This window comes from Trachypithecus francoisi, unplaced genomic scaffold, assembly GCF_009764315.1.
Source record: "Trachypithecus francoisi isolate TF-2019V2 unplaced genomic scaffold, Tfra_2.0 Lachesis_group11, whole genome shotgun sequence".
Taxonomy (NCBI): Eukaryota; Metazoa; Chordata; class Mammalia; order Primates; family Cercopithecidae; genus Trachypithecus; species Trachypithecus francoisi.
Genome location: NW_022681456.1, coordinates 18,411,717 through 18,428,425, shown reverse-complemented (window position 1 = coordinate 18,428,425; position 16,709 = coordinate 18,411,717). Strand labels below are relative to the sequence as shown.

Sequence of the window (16,709 nt, the reverse complement as noted above, 5' to 3'; positions counted from 1 at the left end):
GAGGCACCAGGGACTACAGGGTGTGTGGGGGGTTGCGGAGTGGAAAGGCGTTGCGTCTTGTCCACTTCTACAACCTGGAGGGCTGCTGCCTAGCCAAGCCCGCTCAGACTGCTGGGGGATTCTGCTGGCCTTTTCCCCGAGTCAAACACACTGGTGCAAGAAGATATTTTTGACTTGGATTCGCCAGATTGATGTCAAAAGGGAGGGCGAGCTTAAAACGAAAAACATTCGTACTGCCGAGCTTATTTTTGGTCGGATTTGGGTGGGAAAACCTGACTTAGGGAGCACGTCAGTCTTTTTCCATTAAAATTTGAAAGTATCTGAAATTACTCTTCTTTCTGTATTCTCATCAGGCCCCTTTCCGTCTCCCCGCTTTGCTCCCTAATTTAAAGGAAAAGTAATTTCAGATTGAAGTGGCTCCTTTCGCTCAAGTAAGGGACTTTTGTTTTTAGCTTTGTAACTTGAGGGACATCTCATTTTGGTTCGCTGGGGGCGGTCTTAATTATTTAAAGGCGAAGGGAAGGGGGTCAACTCAGAACAAGAAGAGAGTAAAGTCTCCCCTGACTGTCCACCTTCAGGAAAGGTTCCCAAAGAAAAGCATTTAACACAAGGCCTAAAGACATTTCAATAAAAATTTATTGAAATTTCAGTGATGTTTTAAAGAGAGGGGGAAAAAAATACAGAAAACCAAAGAACTCATCAACAACTATAACACAAAATATACCTTCATGAATTTGTCTTTAAACCATCTCTCAGCACCTGACTTTTGAACTGTGAATATATCTCTATAGGCACCAATTCAAAACACCATCGATATTGACAACAGTAGTAAATTCCACTTCGTTGTGAGGAAATCAGAGACTAGCACATACAAATAACGAAAGAAAAATTAGCAAGTCAAACCACAGCCTCTGCCCTCTTCCCTCCCCACAGCAATCTCAGTTATATTTTAAGGAATTTGAAGTGGAGCTGGAAAGTGGCACTCCTTCCCCTATTTTGGCTAAAATAGGAAATAGCACTTTCCCCCACATTCGGACATTAAAAAAGAAAACAAAAATGTTGCAGACAACTCTTTTGAAAGAGTATGGGTGTTGGTGCAGGAAGTGTGTTTTCTAGTGTTAACAGCAATTCTGTGACCTGGAAATAAACCTAACTAAAGAAAAACAAGAACACAAAACCTGACAGTTGCAATTCTATTTACACAGAGCTATGTACAATGTCAATAAATTAAAGTTTAATTTTCCAAGCATTCATATTCCACCTATTTACAAGAGTTATCAAATAATTACATAAATACTTTGTCTAATAGTCTCACTTCTTCTTTATTTTTTTTTTAAAACCTTGTTATTGCATATACAGGAAAGAGAACTGTCAAAGAACATGAATCCTGCTACAGAGCTTAGATAAAATAAATTCATTTTATGTGTTTTGCCCACTCCTTCCCTTTAAATCCCCCCCTCCCTTGGGTCACTGATCTGAGGGCAAAGGATTGGGAAAAGGGTAGGGGGCTATATTGTTTTCTCTCTAAAAGCAAGCGTTCAAAATAAAAACCACAAATACATTACTGTGGACATGCAAGAAGAGACCTATAGCGGCTCTGAAAACATCACAAGAATACTAAAAAGACACAGATTTTCTTAATATAGACTAAACAAGGATGGTAGGGACTTCCCTTCCCAAACAAAGCTGCTCAGTAATTTATTGAGAACCGATAATGCAAGTCCCTATAAAGTTTTTAATCTGCACAAACAGAATCATGTTAATGTATTCACTTGTCCCGATTTTTTTTTGAAATATTTTATTTTTGTTTCCACTTGACAGAGTGAAGGAAAAAAATATATAAATCTGCACTGAGGAGAGGTCTTTGAACACCTCCCCGCCTGGTGGGCAGAGACCCAGACCAGCCTTGCTGGAAGTTGCTCTGGACATAAATGTTGGAACTCCCACCCCCAACAGCTCAATGCAACCGACGTTTCTGAACCCCCAGAATCTGATCCAGATCCCGGATATATAAACCACGCCAAGAAGACAGGGGCTGTCTCTAGCACATTCTCTCCAGGGAGTCCGGGGCCCCTTCCCAGACGCAACTGCAAAAGGAAGGGCTAACGCCATGGCGGGCCCGTGGTTTATTTTACATCCGACAAAGTGCACGGCAGCCTGGACTGGACTGGAATGAAGAGACGTGTCTGGGAGGGGTCTACGGGGACGCGCTGCGGGACCTGTCTGGCTTGGCTTCCAAGCCGCTGACCAACCGCTGGATGCTCTGCAGTTCGCTGGTGGCCGCCTCTTTCTCCGCGCAGAGTTTGGGCGACAAGGACACGGAGCTGGAGGAGAGCGTGGAGGAGCGGCTGTTGAGTTCAGAGCCCGAGTCCACCGCCACCGAGGCCGGGCTGGCGGCCAGGGCAGCGACTTTGCCGTCCAGGGGCCCCGCGGCCGCCGCCATGGAGGGCAGGGCGGTGGTGAGCAGGCTGCTGCCGTCCGGGACCGGCACCGGGATGGAGTAGGGGCTGTAGCGCAGCCGTGGGCGCATGGTGTTCAGATTGAGGAAGGGGTGGCGGTGCACCGAGCTGGAGGCTGCCGCAGAGGAGGCGGCCGCCGCTGCGGCCATGTACGTGTACGGGTAAGGGAACAGGCTTCCGAAAGGGGACATGGCCAGGCCCTGGGGTGAGAAAAGAGACACACAGCGCGTCAGCCAGGTGGGAGGAGCCTACCTCATCCATCTCCTCTCTTCTCCCCCTCCAACATTGGGCAAGCCATGAATCCCTGACATGTTTTGTTGTTGTTGTGGTTTTTTGGGGGGAGAGATGGGTGGGGGCAGGAGATAAGTCAGCACTCAGAAATCTCTAGGTACAACTCTTAGCTGTGTCACCCTAGGCCAAGAGACTTGGATTCACTTCTTGTGCCTCAGCTTCCTTATAGGAAGAAAAAACAGGGAAATCATAAGTAATTCATATGCTTATTGAGGACTCTGTAGATATTAAATGAGTGAAAGCCTGGGCCCCCAGGAAATCTCCCCTTAAGGGTTACTCCTTGCACCTGTTAAATGGGGATACAGATTCAGTTTACATCACAAAGGTAAGCAAGGGGAAGCCAGAGGACATAAATTATTAAGACTAATTTTTAAAATCTTTCTTCTTCCCCAACCCCCATCCTCCCACCCCAATCCTAGAAGTTTCTCCAAAAAAAAAAAAAAAAAAAAAGATCTTAAGCAAAAGGAAAATGGGGGAGGGAAATAAAAGGGCATTTGCTATAAACACAGACAAAGAAATTGTCCAGCATGATTTACTGGTGTCCAGGTGAGAAGCCGAGGTAGGCCCCAGGAGTTCAGGAGCGCACTAAGCTGGGAATTGGCAGCAGCAGCATTTAAGATGCAGGGACCCTGGCCGGGGCCAGTTCTCTGCACCATGCCTTGAGGTGCTCTTAAGGTTTTGTCTGTCCAGGCAGCCCCTGGTCTACCAACCACCTGCCCACCTAGGACAGGGTCTCCAGGAGAAGCCAGCAGAGGAAATGGGAGGAATTGAGAAACGCCAGAAGCCAAGCCTTTTCTCAGCTCCCTCCTCCCTGGAGGGGGAGGCCAATCTGGCTTCTTGGCTCAGGGAAGGGAGACGAATGTGCTCAGACAAAACAAAAGGCAACAGCATGCAAAACCTCATAGAACCTTTTCATCGAGTTCAGGGTGTTTCCAGCCGCCTGAGACTTCCCCCCAGCACAGCTGTCTGAGCCACACACAGGCCTCTAGGCCTGCCCCAGTCCCTGCTTATCCCTATCCTCTGACATTTCCCACGTGTGCACAACCATTAACCCTTTGAGGAACAGGCTGGCCTGCTTGGGTTTGGGGGTGGGGAGAAGAGCTTGGAATGGGAGGAAAGGCTGGAGGAATCAAGACTGAACTCCTACTCAGGAAGTAGTCACTTCCCCTCCCCAGGCCTAGAGTCCCATTCCTGGGGGAGGGTTGACTATGAGACACTTAAGAGACATGTCAGCTCTGAAGCTAAAATCAGAAACCCTCAAAGAGGCCCTGGAGTCAGACAGCCTGGGGTTGAGTCTCAGCTCCACCATGTACCGGCTGTGTGACCTTGGACAAGTGACTCAGCATCTCTGGGCGTCTTCCCCTTCATCTGTAAAATGGAGGCGATAATAGTATCCCTGAAGGGTTAGGTCAAATGAGTCAATAGAGTGCAAGCACTTAGAAGAATGCCTGAAAGTAAGTGCTGTGTCTAGCTGTTATCTTTATTACTACCTATCTACTCTGCTGGAAACGGCCTTTAACTTAGGAAAAATTTTAAAGTTTTTCTGGGGTGAATGGGGAGAATGAAGTCATGATAACTCAATGAGCTAAGCCTTGAACCTGGTAATGGCTCAGTAAAAATTATTACAGCTACTAGGCCAAAGGGGTCGGTGTGGGTCTGCTGGCAAAGGACAGGGAAACTGGAGAAAAGGTGGAAGGACTGAAGGAGGCAGGAAGAAGGATCCATACCTGAGAGGCCAGGACGTGCTGCTGGAGGTGGAAGGGCAGGGTGGCCGCGGATGCCCCGGACAGTCCCTGCGCCGCCGCGGCAGAGGCCATGGCCGTGGAATCCAGGCCCGAGACGCCGGTGGAGGCCCCAGACACGGTGGCCAGGAGGGGCCCCATGCCGGCGGCTGCCATGCTGGAGAAGGCGCCCCCCATGGCAAACTGGCTGGGGTGCAGGAAGAGCGGGTGCCCGTTGAAGAACTGTTGGCCTGCCAGGCCCGGAGCGAAGCCGAGGCCGGGCAGGGGGCCCTGGGCCAGGTGCGCGGCGGCCGCGTCTGACTGCACTGTGAGCGGCGCGAAGGCCTCTTTGCCCGGGAGCGCGCGCGCCTCCTCCACCTTGGCCGGTGCTGCGCCCTCGCGACCCGGACTCCTGCGCTCCTCCGCGCCCAGGCCGCGAGTGCTGGACGAGATGGTGGCGGGGCTATGGCGCGAGTCGGGGGACGCTTTGTCCAGCCGCCCGCTGTCCCGGGGCCGCTCGGCGGCGAAAAGGTGCGCCTTGACAGCGGGGCTGCCCTTGTCACGGCAGGGGTCCTCGGACGTGGTGGTGGAAATCTTGGCCGCGTCGCCGGCCTCAGGGCCGTGCTCCTCTTTGCTCTCGGCCTCGGCGTCGCTCTCACCCTCGCTGGGACATAAATCTACCATAGGAGAAGAAAAAAACCAAGGCAGAAGGGCGTTAGCTCCAGTCTGAGCCAATGAAACTCCAGTTCCCAAGTTGGAATCCTAGCTCGTGGCTTAGTGGCTGTGTAATCCCGGGGAAAGCCCCCTAGCCTCTCTGCACCTCAGTGTTCTCATCTGCAAAATGGGGATAATCGTGCCCAACAACATTGCTGGAAAATTCAATAAGCGATAAATGAATTTAAAGTATTTACCCAGAGTTTAAACTTTCCCTTAGATGGACAAACCCCCAAATCAGTAGCCCTTCTTATTATAATGAATTTTACTTCTTTTTTTGAGTTCCTGCAGTGCAAGATTTCACATACATTTCCCCATTCGATTGCAAATTAACTTTTTAAAAGTAAAAACCAACATTAAAACTCCCAGCTGGAACATATTCTAATTACTGTTAAGAGTTTTTGGTCAGTGAATGACAGAGAGCAGCACCTTCCACAAATTTGTGAATTACTCTGGAAGGATTTGTTTGGCAAGAACCCTGACATCTGAATTAATAATGGCAGAACGGACACCTGTCCCTCAACACCAGCACTCGGTTGAACCTTCTGTGTTTGCCCCAGTCCCTGCAGACAGAGATGAGTGTCGGGCAGCCGGCTCACCGCCCGGGGACAATCGTAGATTCTTTTTTGCTTTCACCACACCCTCTGTGGGTGTTCCACCAGAAGAAAAGAAAAAGGGATCCTATTTTATGTTTAAAGCTTAAATGGATTGAAGACATAAAGGACTTGCATTTTATTTCACTAAAAACAGGTTTCTTCCCGTCGAGAGAGAGAGAGAGAGAGAGAGAGAGAGAGGAGAGAGAGAGAGAGAGAGAGAGAGAGAGAGAGAGACTTTCCAAATAAATAGTGCTTGCTCTTTAAACACAGGAAACTGAGGGGGGATTTGAGCCATCTCATCCACTCCTCACCCCCTCCCCTAGCTCTCCCCCCACCGCAGATCCCCAGTGCTCCACCTCCTCTCCCAGGTCAATTGTTGCTCTATAGCTGGATGTTTTCTAGGCCACCTTCCCGGTTCCAGGTGGCAGAGAATCCCTTGCTTCCCCCCCACCCAGTCCAACACATTGTAACCTAGAGTTCAAAGACAGTGAAAAGTCAGCAGTTGGAGCCTCTCTTGCTTAGAGAGAATGGGAGGAGAAAGAAACAGAGACAGAGAGAAAAGAGAGAAGCGCTTCAAGCAGGTTTTCAAAGCTGCTTGCCAAGAGGTAGTATGCAAACAGACACCCACCTCCCCTCCCCACCAGCCAAATAAGGATCTGGGGGAAAGGCCTCGGTGCTCTCCTTCTACTGCCTTAGGGGGGAAGGGGAGACACACCTGATAGCTCTTTTTGAACTCTGGCTGCTGTTTAAGAATGTTTAGAAGGGTTCTAGCTTTTAAAGGGCAAGTGCCCTGCTTGGTGCCCCATCCCCCTTCAACTCTTCCAGGTCATGAGGAACTGGAGTCTAGTGATCACAAAGGTGACATGGCTTACCTTTGAGGTTCGACGTCCCTACAGTGGAGACGGCTGGAGAAGAAGCCTGGGCGAAGCAGTTGAAAGCTGCTTGTTCGCTGGAGGACTCGTCGGAGGTCCCGTTCTCCTTTTTGTGTCTTTCATCAAACACCCTCATGGACTGCAGGGTGAGCTGTTTTCTGTGGCAGAAGCCCACACCCACGTTACAGAATGTAACATACATTTCCCCTCTTTGTTTCCCTTACCCTTTCCAAAGCGGTACACACATGCCTCACACCCTGCCTGTGGCCCAGGGACAACACTAATTCGCTGAAATGTGCTTGCCCCAGGGCAGCAACATAGACCCAAGCACTGTTCTTCACCCTGTAACTGGGCTGGAGAGTGTGGCACAGGGTTAGGAAGAAAGCAAGGAGGCTTCAGTTGCATTTATTCAAGATGGGGGTTTCATTAGGAAAAGGCATTTGCTTGGGCTGTGACATTTTATTTAAAAGCAAGAGGAGAGGCTGGATCTAGTCAGAGACAGCCGAAATGCTGGTCTTATATAGGGAGAACTGGGTGTCCAATCCTGCAAACACAATGCTGTCTGTCCCCAGCATACCCAAATTTTGGATGGTTGCTAAGATTTGGGAGGAAGTCGTTATTTTATGCTGCAATGTACTGCAATTGTTTTACTAATAAATTAATTGGAATAAAAATATATTTAGCTGTTACCAATTATTTTTTAATGCCCGTCCCAAGGGGATAGGTTAAAAATTTAGGGGTGATTTTCTGGATTTTAGAAATTCTTTGAAAGGGGGTGGGGGAGGGGAGACCCTCTTTCATATACTCTCCAGCTGTCTACTTAATGCAGAATGATACATGTCCCCACGAAGGAGGGAGGGAGCCATACATCTTTCCAAAGGCCCCAGCTCTGGCTGATGGTATTTGGAAGACAGGATTGCAAAAATTTCCAAGCATTTTGTCAACGGCATGGTTCTTTCTGGGACCTGCCTAGGATGAACTTAAATTAATTAGGAATTAATAGGCATCCCTGTATAATCTATTATCCCTGATGCTTCTCTTCCAGAGATAAGTTATGTATGGTGTAGCCTAGTTAATTTCCTTAAAGGTAAGGAGGCAGGCAAAGTACTTGTGCTGGGTATACTGACAGCAGCAAGCATGTCGCAGTGGGGAAAGTGAGTGATTTCCACCCGCTTTTCTCAGGACAAGTGCCTGCATCTCACTTCTAATACTTCAGAGTTGGATCCTAAAAAAAGTGATTTTTCTAAACTATCTAATAAATAATTGTTTCAACTCACCTTTTTTCTCTTCGGCCATTTCCAGTGTCCCGGAAACCTTTTGCAAAAGGGTTGTTGTCTATTTTTAACTGAGTTATCTATTGGAAGAGACACAAGCAAGACAGACACATTGGCCTCATTTTCTAGAATATTTTGAGGGTGTTTTTCCCAACTCAACAAGTCTAGAGACGTGATTGCCAACAGAAGTCATATAGATATGCCAGGGAAAGGAGACAATGGCAGAAGTTTGGAGAGAACTAAGAGAAAAATCAAAGGAAACTGTAGCAGGGCTTGTATCTCCTATATGAGGCCAAACCAGGGATTTGGGGATGAAATTATTCAAAGAAATTCTTTTCTTTGGGCAGCCAACAGTTTGAGTTTAGACATGGAAGTGTTGTCAAAGTCATCAAGAGGGAAAACCTGGAGATCTTAAAATTAGGCTTTCATTTTGATTTTTATCCAGTGCAATCAATCATAAATTATAGCATACTCCCTTGACACACACACACACACACACACTCACACACACACACACACACCCCTTTTCCATGAATCCAATAAATGATTTATGGGGTTTCACTACCCTTGTGCGGGTGTGAGTGCAGGAGTGAGTTTGATTTTTTTTTTTTTGCTTGGGGGGTGGTTTAAGGAAATTACAATATTGACAATTACAGTACTGAATGACCACTGGAAACATTTGTTTTCATTTATATTCTCTGCCATGGCCATTAGGTGGAGAAGGCCCATGGCCTTTTTGTCTGATCAAAAATGCTACATTTTATTATTACATTAACAACTTCATTTCATAGGATTCTGGGTCTAGAGGGCACATGCATTTTGCACTCTGAGAAAAATGCCATAGTGTGTAATCTTTCAAATCCCTTCCCCTTGGTGGGGAGAAGAAGTTATATACACAGAGCTACTCAGAGGTGGAAATGGGGACCCTTGGTTGGATTCATGTTCTTGGAATAAATCACTCTATCCAAGACTTCAGGTTTCACAGGGAGAGATGATCATGATGTTCTGGTATTCAGACTAAAGAAATTTAGCTGGAACATCCCCACCATGAAGTCCACAGAGGACCCAAGGACGGTGACAATGACAGTGAGTTCAAAATGAAGTGTGTTGTCAGGTAAAATGGACTCTCTCTGAAGTCCAGGATTGCAGGGCGGGGGTCTTCAGTCCCTCCTCCCACCCCTATAACTGCCAACAGCCAATCTGGGAACTGGTGAATCAGCACTAAGGGTCACTTTTTCTGTGCCCATGACCTTCAGGCCACCATAGCTCTAGATATCAGGTGCTTTCCCTTTTGGGGATCCTTCTAATCTGCAGATTCAGGGCTGGGGGGAGGGAAATTCAAATGTAGTGGTGACTTTGGTCACCTCAGCTCAAAAGCCTCAGACAACTCCATTGGTATGACCCTGTGATCAGGGTAGGTTTTTCCAACCACACGCATGCATGCACACACATGCGCACACACACACGCGCGCGCACACACACACACACACATCGTAAAAAACACAGCAGCATAAAAGGTAATAAAAACCAGACCAGCCACTCAGGATTTCTGGCTAGGGCAGAAAAGCTGGTCTCTACTAGGATTCTCCTTCCAGGATCCCAAATGCTTTTGCCTTAATTTTTTAGCTGGTTCCTTTTGAATGTGACTTCTTGATCCTTCTTCCTCAAGGGGAAGAAGATGAACCTTAAAACAGACAGGACAAAGTCCAAGGAATGGAGGAGTGGGTAGCATCAATGAGAGCAGTTACAGGAGCTTCTCTGTGGCAAAATTAGTATGTCATTTTTTTGGTTCAACATTGTTCCTACCTAGTCAAGGTGTTTTTCTGTCTCCTTGAGATGTCATTCTCCTTTCCACCCAAATGCTTCACAAAAGAAAACTCAAGACTCTCATCTCCACTCTCTTGTAACTGTCTCATCCTGACTTAAAGCAGCTTTTAAGGGGAAGGCAAAATATCACCATTAAAAAGGAAAGCCCCTTGGGTTTACCTTATCATTCTGGTATGCAGTCACAGCGATGAATTCAGTTTCGGGGAATAAGTATGTCCGAAATGTACTATAAGGCAGTTTCAAGATGTCATTGGCTCTTACAATGTGGAACCGGGGCTGGTATTTGTGCATGGAGTTCAATATAGTCTGCAGGGGCAGGGAAGAGAAGACATACATAAAACAAGGATTTAGCAGAACAAACGGGATCTTAGAACCCCTGCCAGGCTGAAATCTTCCCCACCGCAGGGTACCACGCTTGTACCGAGCCCACCTCCTTGGAGTACCCCCTGGGTACATTTTGCTCCACAGATGTTATCTTCTGGAGAATCCAAATTGCTCCTCAGTTGCCAAAGGGTCCCCCCACCCTCACCATCTAAGGATCATTCGTACCTTGAACCCTAGCCTACCTGAGTACCAAAACTATAATTCCCCTGCCACGTAGCGTGATCACTTGGGAAGGCCAAAGTCTTAAAAGATAGAGAAAAACATGCATTTTAATTTACAAAATGATTCAGTACTTTAAGCGCCCACTAATTGACGAGCCCAATCCACTTAAAGCCCTGAAAGGCTGAACTCTAGAGAGGAATATTTATGCCTTAATCAAATCAAGGGCTTCAAATGCAATTCCTGCCCGCTGAAGATATTTCCGCGCCATTCGTGTCTTCCTGGGCCTAATCTTTCTGCTTACTCCTTGCTTATCACTCTGTTTATTTTATTGAAATGTTGGGGAGGGGTAGGAAAAGGTGCAAAAGGTCCTTTGCCTGATTTCTACAAGCAATCCACGTTTTCTAAGTTTCTAAGCACTCTCACTGAATCCATATATACACTCCCAACATACAAACCATTTTTTCTGAAGATCTAAGCCTCCTTTAGGGTAAGCCTGACTCCCACCTAAGCCCACTTCTTTTTTTAGTAAAAGAACGAGTTTTTAAAAATGTATTCACACCATTTAACCAACTGAGTCAAGTCTCCAAAACGTAAACTTTCCCAAGAAAATAATATGGCTGTGGCTGGTTTCAAAACAGAAGTATGATATTTTAAAACAAAACAAATCCATTATGAATACATAGCCTTGAAATTGATTTTAGCTCTTAAAAAATGGCTTTTACTTCACTCTCAGGCCAGGCATCTACCAAAGAGCTGGAATTGCTATAGAACACAAGCCAGTAAGTTTTCTTGCCCCATTTCTTTTAGAACGCCAGGTCTTCCATTATCCAGAGAGAAACACCCCGAATCCTTTTTCCGGACAAGGACAAGTTTGCTATGCTCAGGGAGAAGCACAGGAGAAGTCTGGGCTGAAACTCATGAAATGGGGAAGCACTGCCTTTGACTGAGTGAAGAAGGAGAAAATTTTACTGAAGAGAGCAATGAAACTTACAAATCCATGTTTGTCTGAAATGTTGTTGGTGAGTTTCAGTTTGTGGAAAGTGACGACTTTGGACATCCACTGTTCCCCAGTAGCGGGGCTGTCCGGGTGAATGTACATCCTCTTTGGCATTTCAGGGTCGGCCTTACCAGCCACCATCCACCGAGAATTGTGAAATTTATAACGACAGTCATCAGCAGCTATAATGTCCATCAATAAAATATATTTGGCTTTTTTATCCAGCCCAGAACATCTCACTTTAAATGGAGGAAACATTCGCCTATAAAGGAAAGAACAGAAAAGAAAAAAGAAAGATAAACCACCCATAATCTTGGGTTTGATTTCCTATGTATCATATAATATTGAAACCAAGTTTAAGACTTTCTATTGTGACTGATAAGCTTATATGTTTCAGAGTGAGGCAACTGGCTGCAAAATCGTTTTCTTCCACAATTAATGTATTAAATATTCTCAGTTTCTCCATATTTAGATGTCCCAAGGTTCAAAACAAATGCATTGTGGCACTGCATTTTTCTACATTGTCTAACAATTTCTTCAATATTTTTTTTTCCTTGTATGACTTTACCGATTGCCCTCCTGATAGCAAATTCTTGCCTATGTCTTTTTCTGTGGGTATCTAGTTCTAAACAGGTTGGGGTAAGATTTTAGTAAAGCGCGGTCAGTTAAGACTAGAATTTTCCACCACCCATTGATGAGAAAATGTTAAACTTATCAAGGAAATGAACGTCAAGTTGCACCCCTCCCTGCTGCAGAATAGCAATCCCGCTGTGGGCGAAGTGAAACTGGACTTCAGTGAGTTCGCAGAATGAATTTTGCAGATTACGGTGCACTCCCTGGCCTGATAACCTATCTGCCCATGGAGCTGCTAACACATTCCCCTACTCCTTAGGCCAGTCCAAAAGTGCAAGATTGTGCCACCACATTGCTGTTAATTTCACAGAAATGTTGGCATTCTGTAGTCTTGACTTAAAAGGAAGCAAGGAAGCACTTCGCTGGAAAACTGACTAAATGTCTTGTGGGTTTGAGGATTTTATGCCAAACTTTGGCCTCATTTAGCTTGGAAGGAGACAGAATGCTTAAGATATCATGAAGGGGATTTTATTTTTATCTTTTTAACTTTATGCCTTTACAGGCTTCAATGCTATTTAAAAAAAATCAGTGATTTTAAATGACAGTTGCAGGATCTTCTCTTCCAGGCAGGTTTTGGTCAGGCAAGGACCTTTAAATATTACGTAAAACACGGTTGATAATATTCACACATTAAAAAAGCAGTGTGTGTCTCCTCACTGGCTCCTTAAGTCTGCAAACATAATCTTAATATTATGCAAAATTGCCTGCTAAACTCGCCCTTGGGTTATAGACACGTGAAGTGGTGTGGGCAAACAAACCAAAATGCCCTTCGATTTCTCTCTGACCAGGGCAGCAGCAGGCCCCTTTAGACCCAGAGGCTAGACTGGAGGGCAGAAAGGGCCGGGGACTGGTGTCAGGCCTCCCACTACCCACACAAAAGGAGAGGGCTCTAAGTTTTTCTTTCTGGAGAACAAAATAAAACAGACAGCACAACATCAACAAAGAAATAAGGATGTTCCAGGAGGGTTTGCAGAGTGCGTTTTTAGCAGTAGAGTGCCTTTTTTTTTTTCTTCCTGCTCCCTGCAGGGATATCTACCCTCCATTGAAAAATTGTCTGTTGGGGAGGGAACCCACGATGCAGACCAAATATAAGACCCGTGCAGATGCCCAGGTAAGCTGAAATTCCCTGCCACAGCGGCAGGGCCTGGAAGTCTGTGCACCTATTTCTATGGGAACTAACTTTTCGTCCAAGCCGTAATAACCGACCAACCGACTGTTCTGGGAGCAGAGAGATAAAGGGAGGAAAAAAACGATCCAACAGCTTAGGGGAGGAGGCCCCCACTGCTTACCTTCCCGACTTGGTAATGACCATCTCGGTGCCCCGCTTGTGAAACTGATCCCAAAGTTCTTTAGCCTCCAGGTGCACCTTGGGGTCGTCCTCCACCTCTTCTTCGGGCTCCATGGTCTTCAAAGGCCTCAGATGCGCCTGGGGCCCCAGGGAGGAGAACGGGATGCCGGTTTCGGCCGCCCCCACCAATTGATCCATGATCGGCTTGGCCAGGGCGCCCGGCAGCGAGAGCGCCGCCGCGCCGTTGGGAGGCAGCGTCAGCGCGGGGAAGAACGGCGGCTGGTGACCCAGCACCGCGCTCATGGCGAAGTCCGGCGCCCGGTGAGGTAGGAACGGATGGTAGGCCATGCTTGTCCCAGGAATGACCGGATCTCTCATGGAGAGGCTCATCCACTCCAGGCGGGGCGCTGGGCTCCAGCCGGGGACAAGTCTGCAGCTGCTGTGTTTTGTTGTTGTTGTTTGTTGTTGTTGTTAACAGCACATAGTTCAAAAGGGGGGAAAAACAAAACAAAAAAGAAAAAAGGAAAGAAAAAATAAAAGGAGGCAGAAATCACAACTAATGCACTTCAAAGGGAGTAAGGAAAGTGTCTTTTGGAGAAGGGGAGGCCGCTTTTAAAGAGGGCAAGGCGAAATATCAGCAAACATAGTCGCGCGGGTGACCGTCCTTGTGCCTTGCGTTTTTAAAAAGCCGCTCCTGAAAGTCGGTTTCAGAAGCGAGAGGAGCGAGCAGGGTCTCGACTCGCGCCCGAGCCCTGCCGCTGAGCTCGAAATAGACACTCCAGCCCTGCGTCCCAGGAATCTCTCTCCAGCCCCTAGGTCCTTTGTTGCAAATGTGAAAGGTTCTCCTAGAAGACTTTTTACCTTTCTTTTTCTTCTTCCCCGCCCCCTATCTCTCTTCCTCTCCCTCTTTCTCGCTGGTGGCGTCTGCAGCTGTGCTAGACCCGGCTTTAACAGCGAGCGAGAGAGCGGAAAAAGTCTCTCTCCTTTAAAAAAAAAAAAATCTGATTTAAACCCCCTTCTACCAGCGCTATCAAAACTTGAACTGCAAACTGGCTTCCGTTCGCCCTCCTCCTCCTTCCTCTGCTCCGAGCCTCCGGAGGGTGTCTCAGTTTCAATCCAAATCTTGCTGGGCTCTTCTCCCGTGCCTCTCTCTCTTCCTTGTCCTAAAACGTGAGCGAATTCGCTTCCTAAATCTGTGTCCAGGCGCGCAGGGCAGGGAGGATTTAGAGGGGGAAAAAATGGAACGGAGGGAGAGAGAGAGGGGGAGGGAGAGAGAGAGAGAGAACGAGAGTGAGAGACGGAGTCGGAGAGGGAGGGAGCCAGGGAGGGAGCGAGAGAAAGCGAGAGCTCCTCGCCACCCTCCGCCGCCTCTAGAATTCACCGGGCGTCTGCTCGGCGGCTCTAGAAGGTCGGGCTGCGCTGTGGGCTGCGGGGAGCCGGAGGCCTCTTGATTGGCTCTTTGACGCTTTCGGACCAATTGTGTTGCTGCATAGGCGTGGTTTTCACAGGTCGAGTGCTGGGGGATAGAGCTGAGTTATAAAAAGAAGGTGTCGGAAACTGTAACGTCGCAGCGCCGCATCGGTACTACTGCCTGTCCTGTGAATATGTCAACATGATCAGAGGGAGGCGGGAGCCACTGGGGAGCGCGCGCACAGAGTCGCCTCTAGGTGGCTTATCGAGAGATCGCTGCAGCCCCTGAGCTCGCTCGCTCTGGTTCAGCCCACGTCTGAAATGCCTCAGTCATCCAGCCGGGGATCGAGGGAGGAGGCAGGGCCAAGGAGGAAGGGGGAGGGAGAGAGGGAGGGAATCAGCGAGCAGGCGAGCCGGGAGGGGAAGGCGGAGAGGGCGCCCGGGCGCCGGGCAGGGGCGCTCGCCTCTGTTGCACTCCGCTCGCCTCTCCGACCGCCGCAGCCGGTACTCTCTCCAGCTCTCCTTCTCCCGGCCCCGGGCGAGCCGGGCGGGTGGCCGAGCCTCCCTGCGAGCTGCTATCCGGCCGCTCGGTTCTACGAAAGCCGGCGGCTGCGGAGAGGCGAGCGCCGAGACTACAGGCTTGCGTGCTCTCCAGCCCCACGTGGAGCCAAGCTCCTCCTGGCCGCCGCTAAAGGGCTCCCGAGCTCGGGTGTCTCGGTGCTGGTCTCCCCTGCATCTGGGCTAGGGGAGCACACGGATGTGTGGGCTTCCTCTCCACTGTGCCCCACCCGCAGCCATGTGCAGAGACCCAAACACCCCCAGTGCATCTGTACTCGAACACACGCCAACACACTGGGACTGAACCACACACCGAAAACCACGTACACACAAACACGCACACAGCCTGCGCGGCTGACCCTGTCTGAGCTAATGGGGAAGATGGACTCAGGATTTTTATGAAACGCATTTACCCAGCCCTTTTGGATCTCGTCTTTCATTTGCATGCGGGCCCCCATATTCCACCTGGATGTGGGTGTGGGTGTAGAGAAGAGAATGGAGGATCTGGACAAAGCGAGCACAGCGAGGGACTGGGTTCTGAGCCTGTCCCCTCCAAGCCGCTGCCCTCACCTCGAGGCCCGGCTGGGTGCACAGCAGAGGGTAAGGGGTGGGCGAGTGGGTTGGGGGAGGCGCGCCAGCCTGGTATCTTCTCTAGGCATCGCACTTATCTCTCGGTGCCTCAGTTCTTTCTCCACCCCGGGGACTTACCTCGCCAGAAGTCGGGGAGGGAGGCTGAGTTTGTAAAACAAACCGTCAAACGCCCCCACCTCAGAGGCGAGATGACTGTTTTCAGTACGGGTAGGGTGGGGGCCTCCTCTTGGGCGGACGAGAGGGAAACGACCGGATCTTACCAATCGCCGAATTACTAACTCTGTTACTGCAGCGCCCGGTCGGGGTCAGAGGATTCGCCTAAGCCCACAGTTCTTGATTCTGGGGGCCAATGATTTGGACCATCCTTGCTTAGATGGAGGGAAATCTTGAAAACAATGTTCTTTTATCTTTCCTGAGATGAAAGCTTCTTCGATGGAAAGGGAACGGAGAAAGGGCTGATCTGGGAGCTTAGGGGTTTCAGAGACCCCTGGCTTTGGATGTGTGAGTCTCTGTAGGCCAGCGCAGGCCTCTCTCGCATTTTGCCTTGTGCACCCCCGCAACTCCCAGCAACCCCGAAACCCCAACGTGGCAGCAAGGGACGAGTGAAAATGAAGTGCTCTTGTGGGCCAACCACGCTGAGATAGGGGAGGACCTTTTGAGGCGACAAGCTTCTCCAGCCTCGCATTTTTGACGCACATGGTTAAGAGAGTTTGGCGCCAGCGTTGAGAATTCCCTGAAGTAACCAGAGAGAACAGAGTGGTTCTGCGAACTCCGTCTGGCTCGCCATCTCGCCCCTTTCTTTCCCTTTCAGTCTGTCTTTCTCTGGCGTCCTCTCTGTCTGTCTGTGCCAGTGGTTAAAATAGAGAAAGGAGAGAGAGAGGGAATAAATGAGGTGGTGGACCCTAGAGTGTTGGCTCACAACACCCCCTCCG

General features: G+C 48.7%; 1 protein-coding gene across 2 annotated transcripts; it reads right to left on the bottom strand.

The window, feature by feature from the left end:
• Window positions 1-1,301: 1,301 nt before the first annotated feature.
• On the bottom strand, window positions 1,302-14,932 carry TBX3 (T-box transcription factor 3). 2 transcript variants are annotated; one of them, XM_033220474.1, is made up of 8 exons: window positions 13,220-14,932; window positions 11,292-11,559; window positions 10,321-10,380; window positions 9,914-10,060; window positions 7,931-8,007; window positions 6,654-6,811; window positions 4,478-5,148; window positions 1,302-2,659 (listed from the first exon to the last, which is right to left on the bottom strand). In XM_033220474.1, exons 1-8 carry the CDS (start codon window positions 13,606-13,608, stop codon window positions 2,198-2,200), a joined length of 2,232 nt encoding a protein of 743 aa, XP_033076365.1. In that variant the 5' UTR covers window positions 13,609-14,932; the 3' UTR covers window positions 1,302-2,197. The 2 variants fall into 2 exon arrangements, with proteins under 2 accessions (XP_033076365.1, XP_033076366.1); XM_033220475.1 differs by lacking the exon at window positions 10,321-10,380 and having other exon boundaries at window positions 13,220-14,608.
• Window positions 14,933-16,709: the final 1,777 nt, after the last annotated feature.

Bases quoted from the DNA above. Each gene is read 5' to 3' on its own strand.
- TBX3 (XM_033220474.1), bottom strand. From the start codon at position 13,608: ATGAGCCTCTCCATGAGAGATCCGGTCATTCCTGGGACAAGCATGGCC. The intron at 11,560-13,219 runs GTAAGCAGTGGG...TTTCCTTTATAG, and splicing joins GTCATTACCAAGTCGGGAAG to GCGAATGTTTCCTCCATTTA. The intron at 8,008-9,913 runs GTAAACCCAAGG...CTCTTCCAATAG, and splicing joins CTGCATACCAGAATGATAAG to ATAACTCAGTTAAAAATAGA.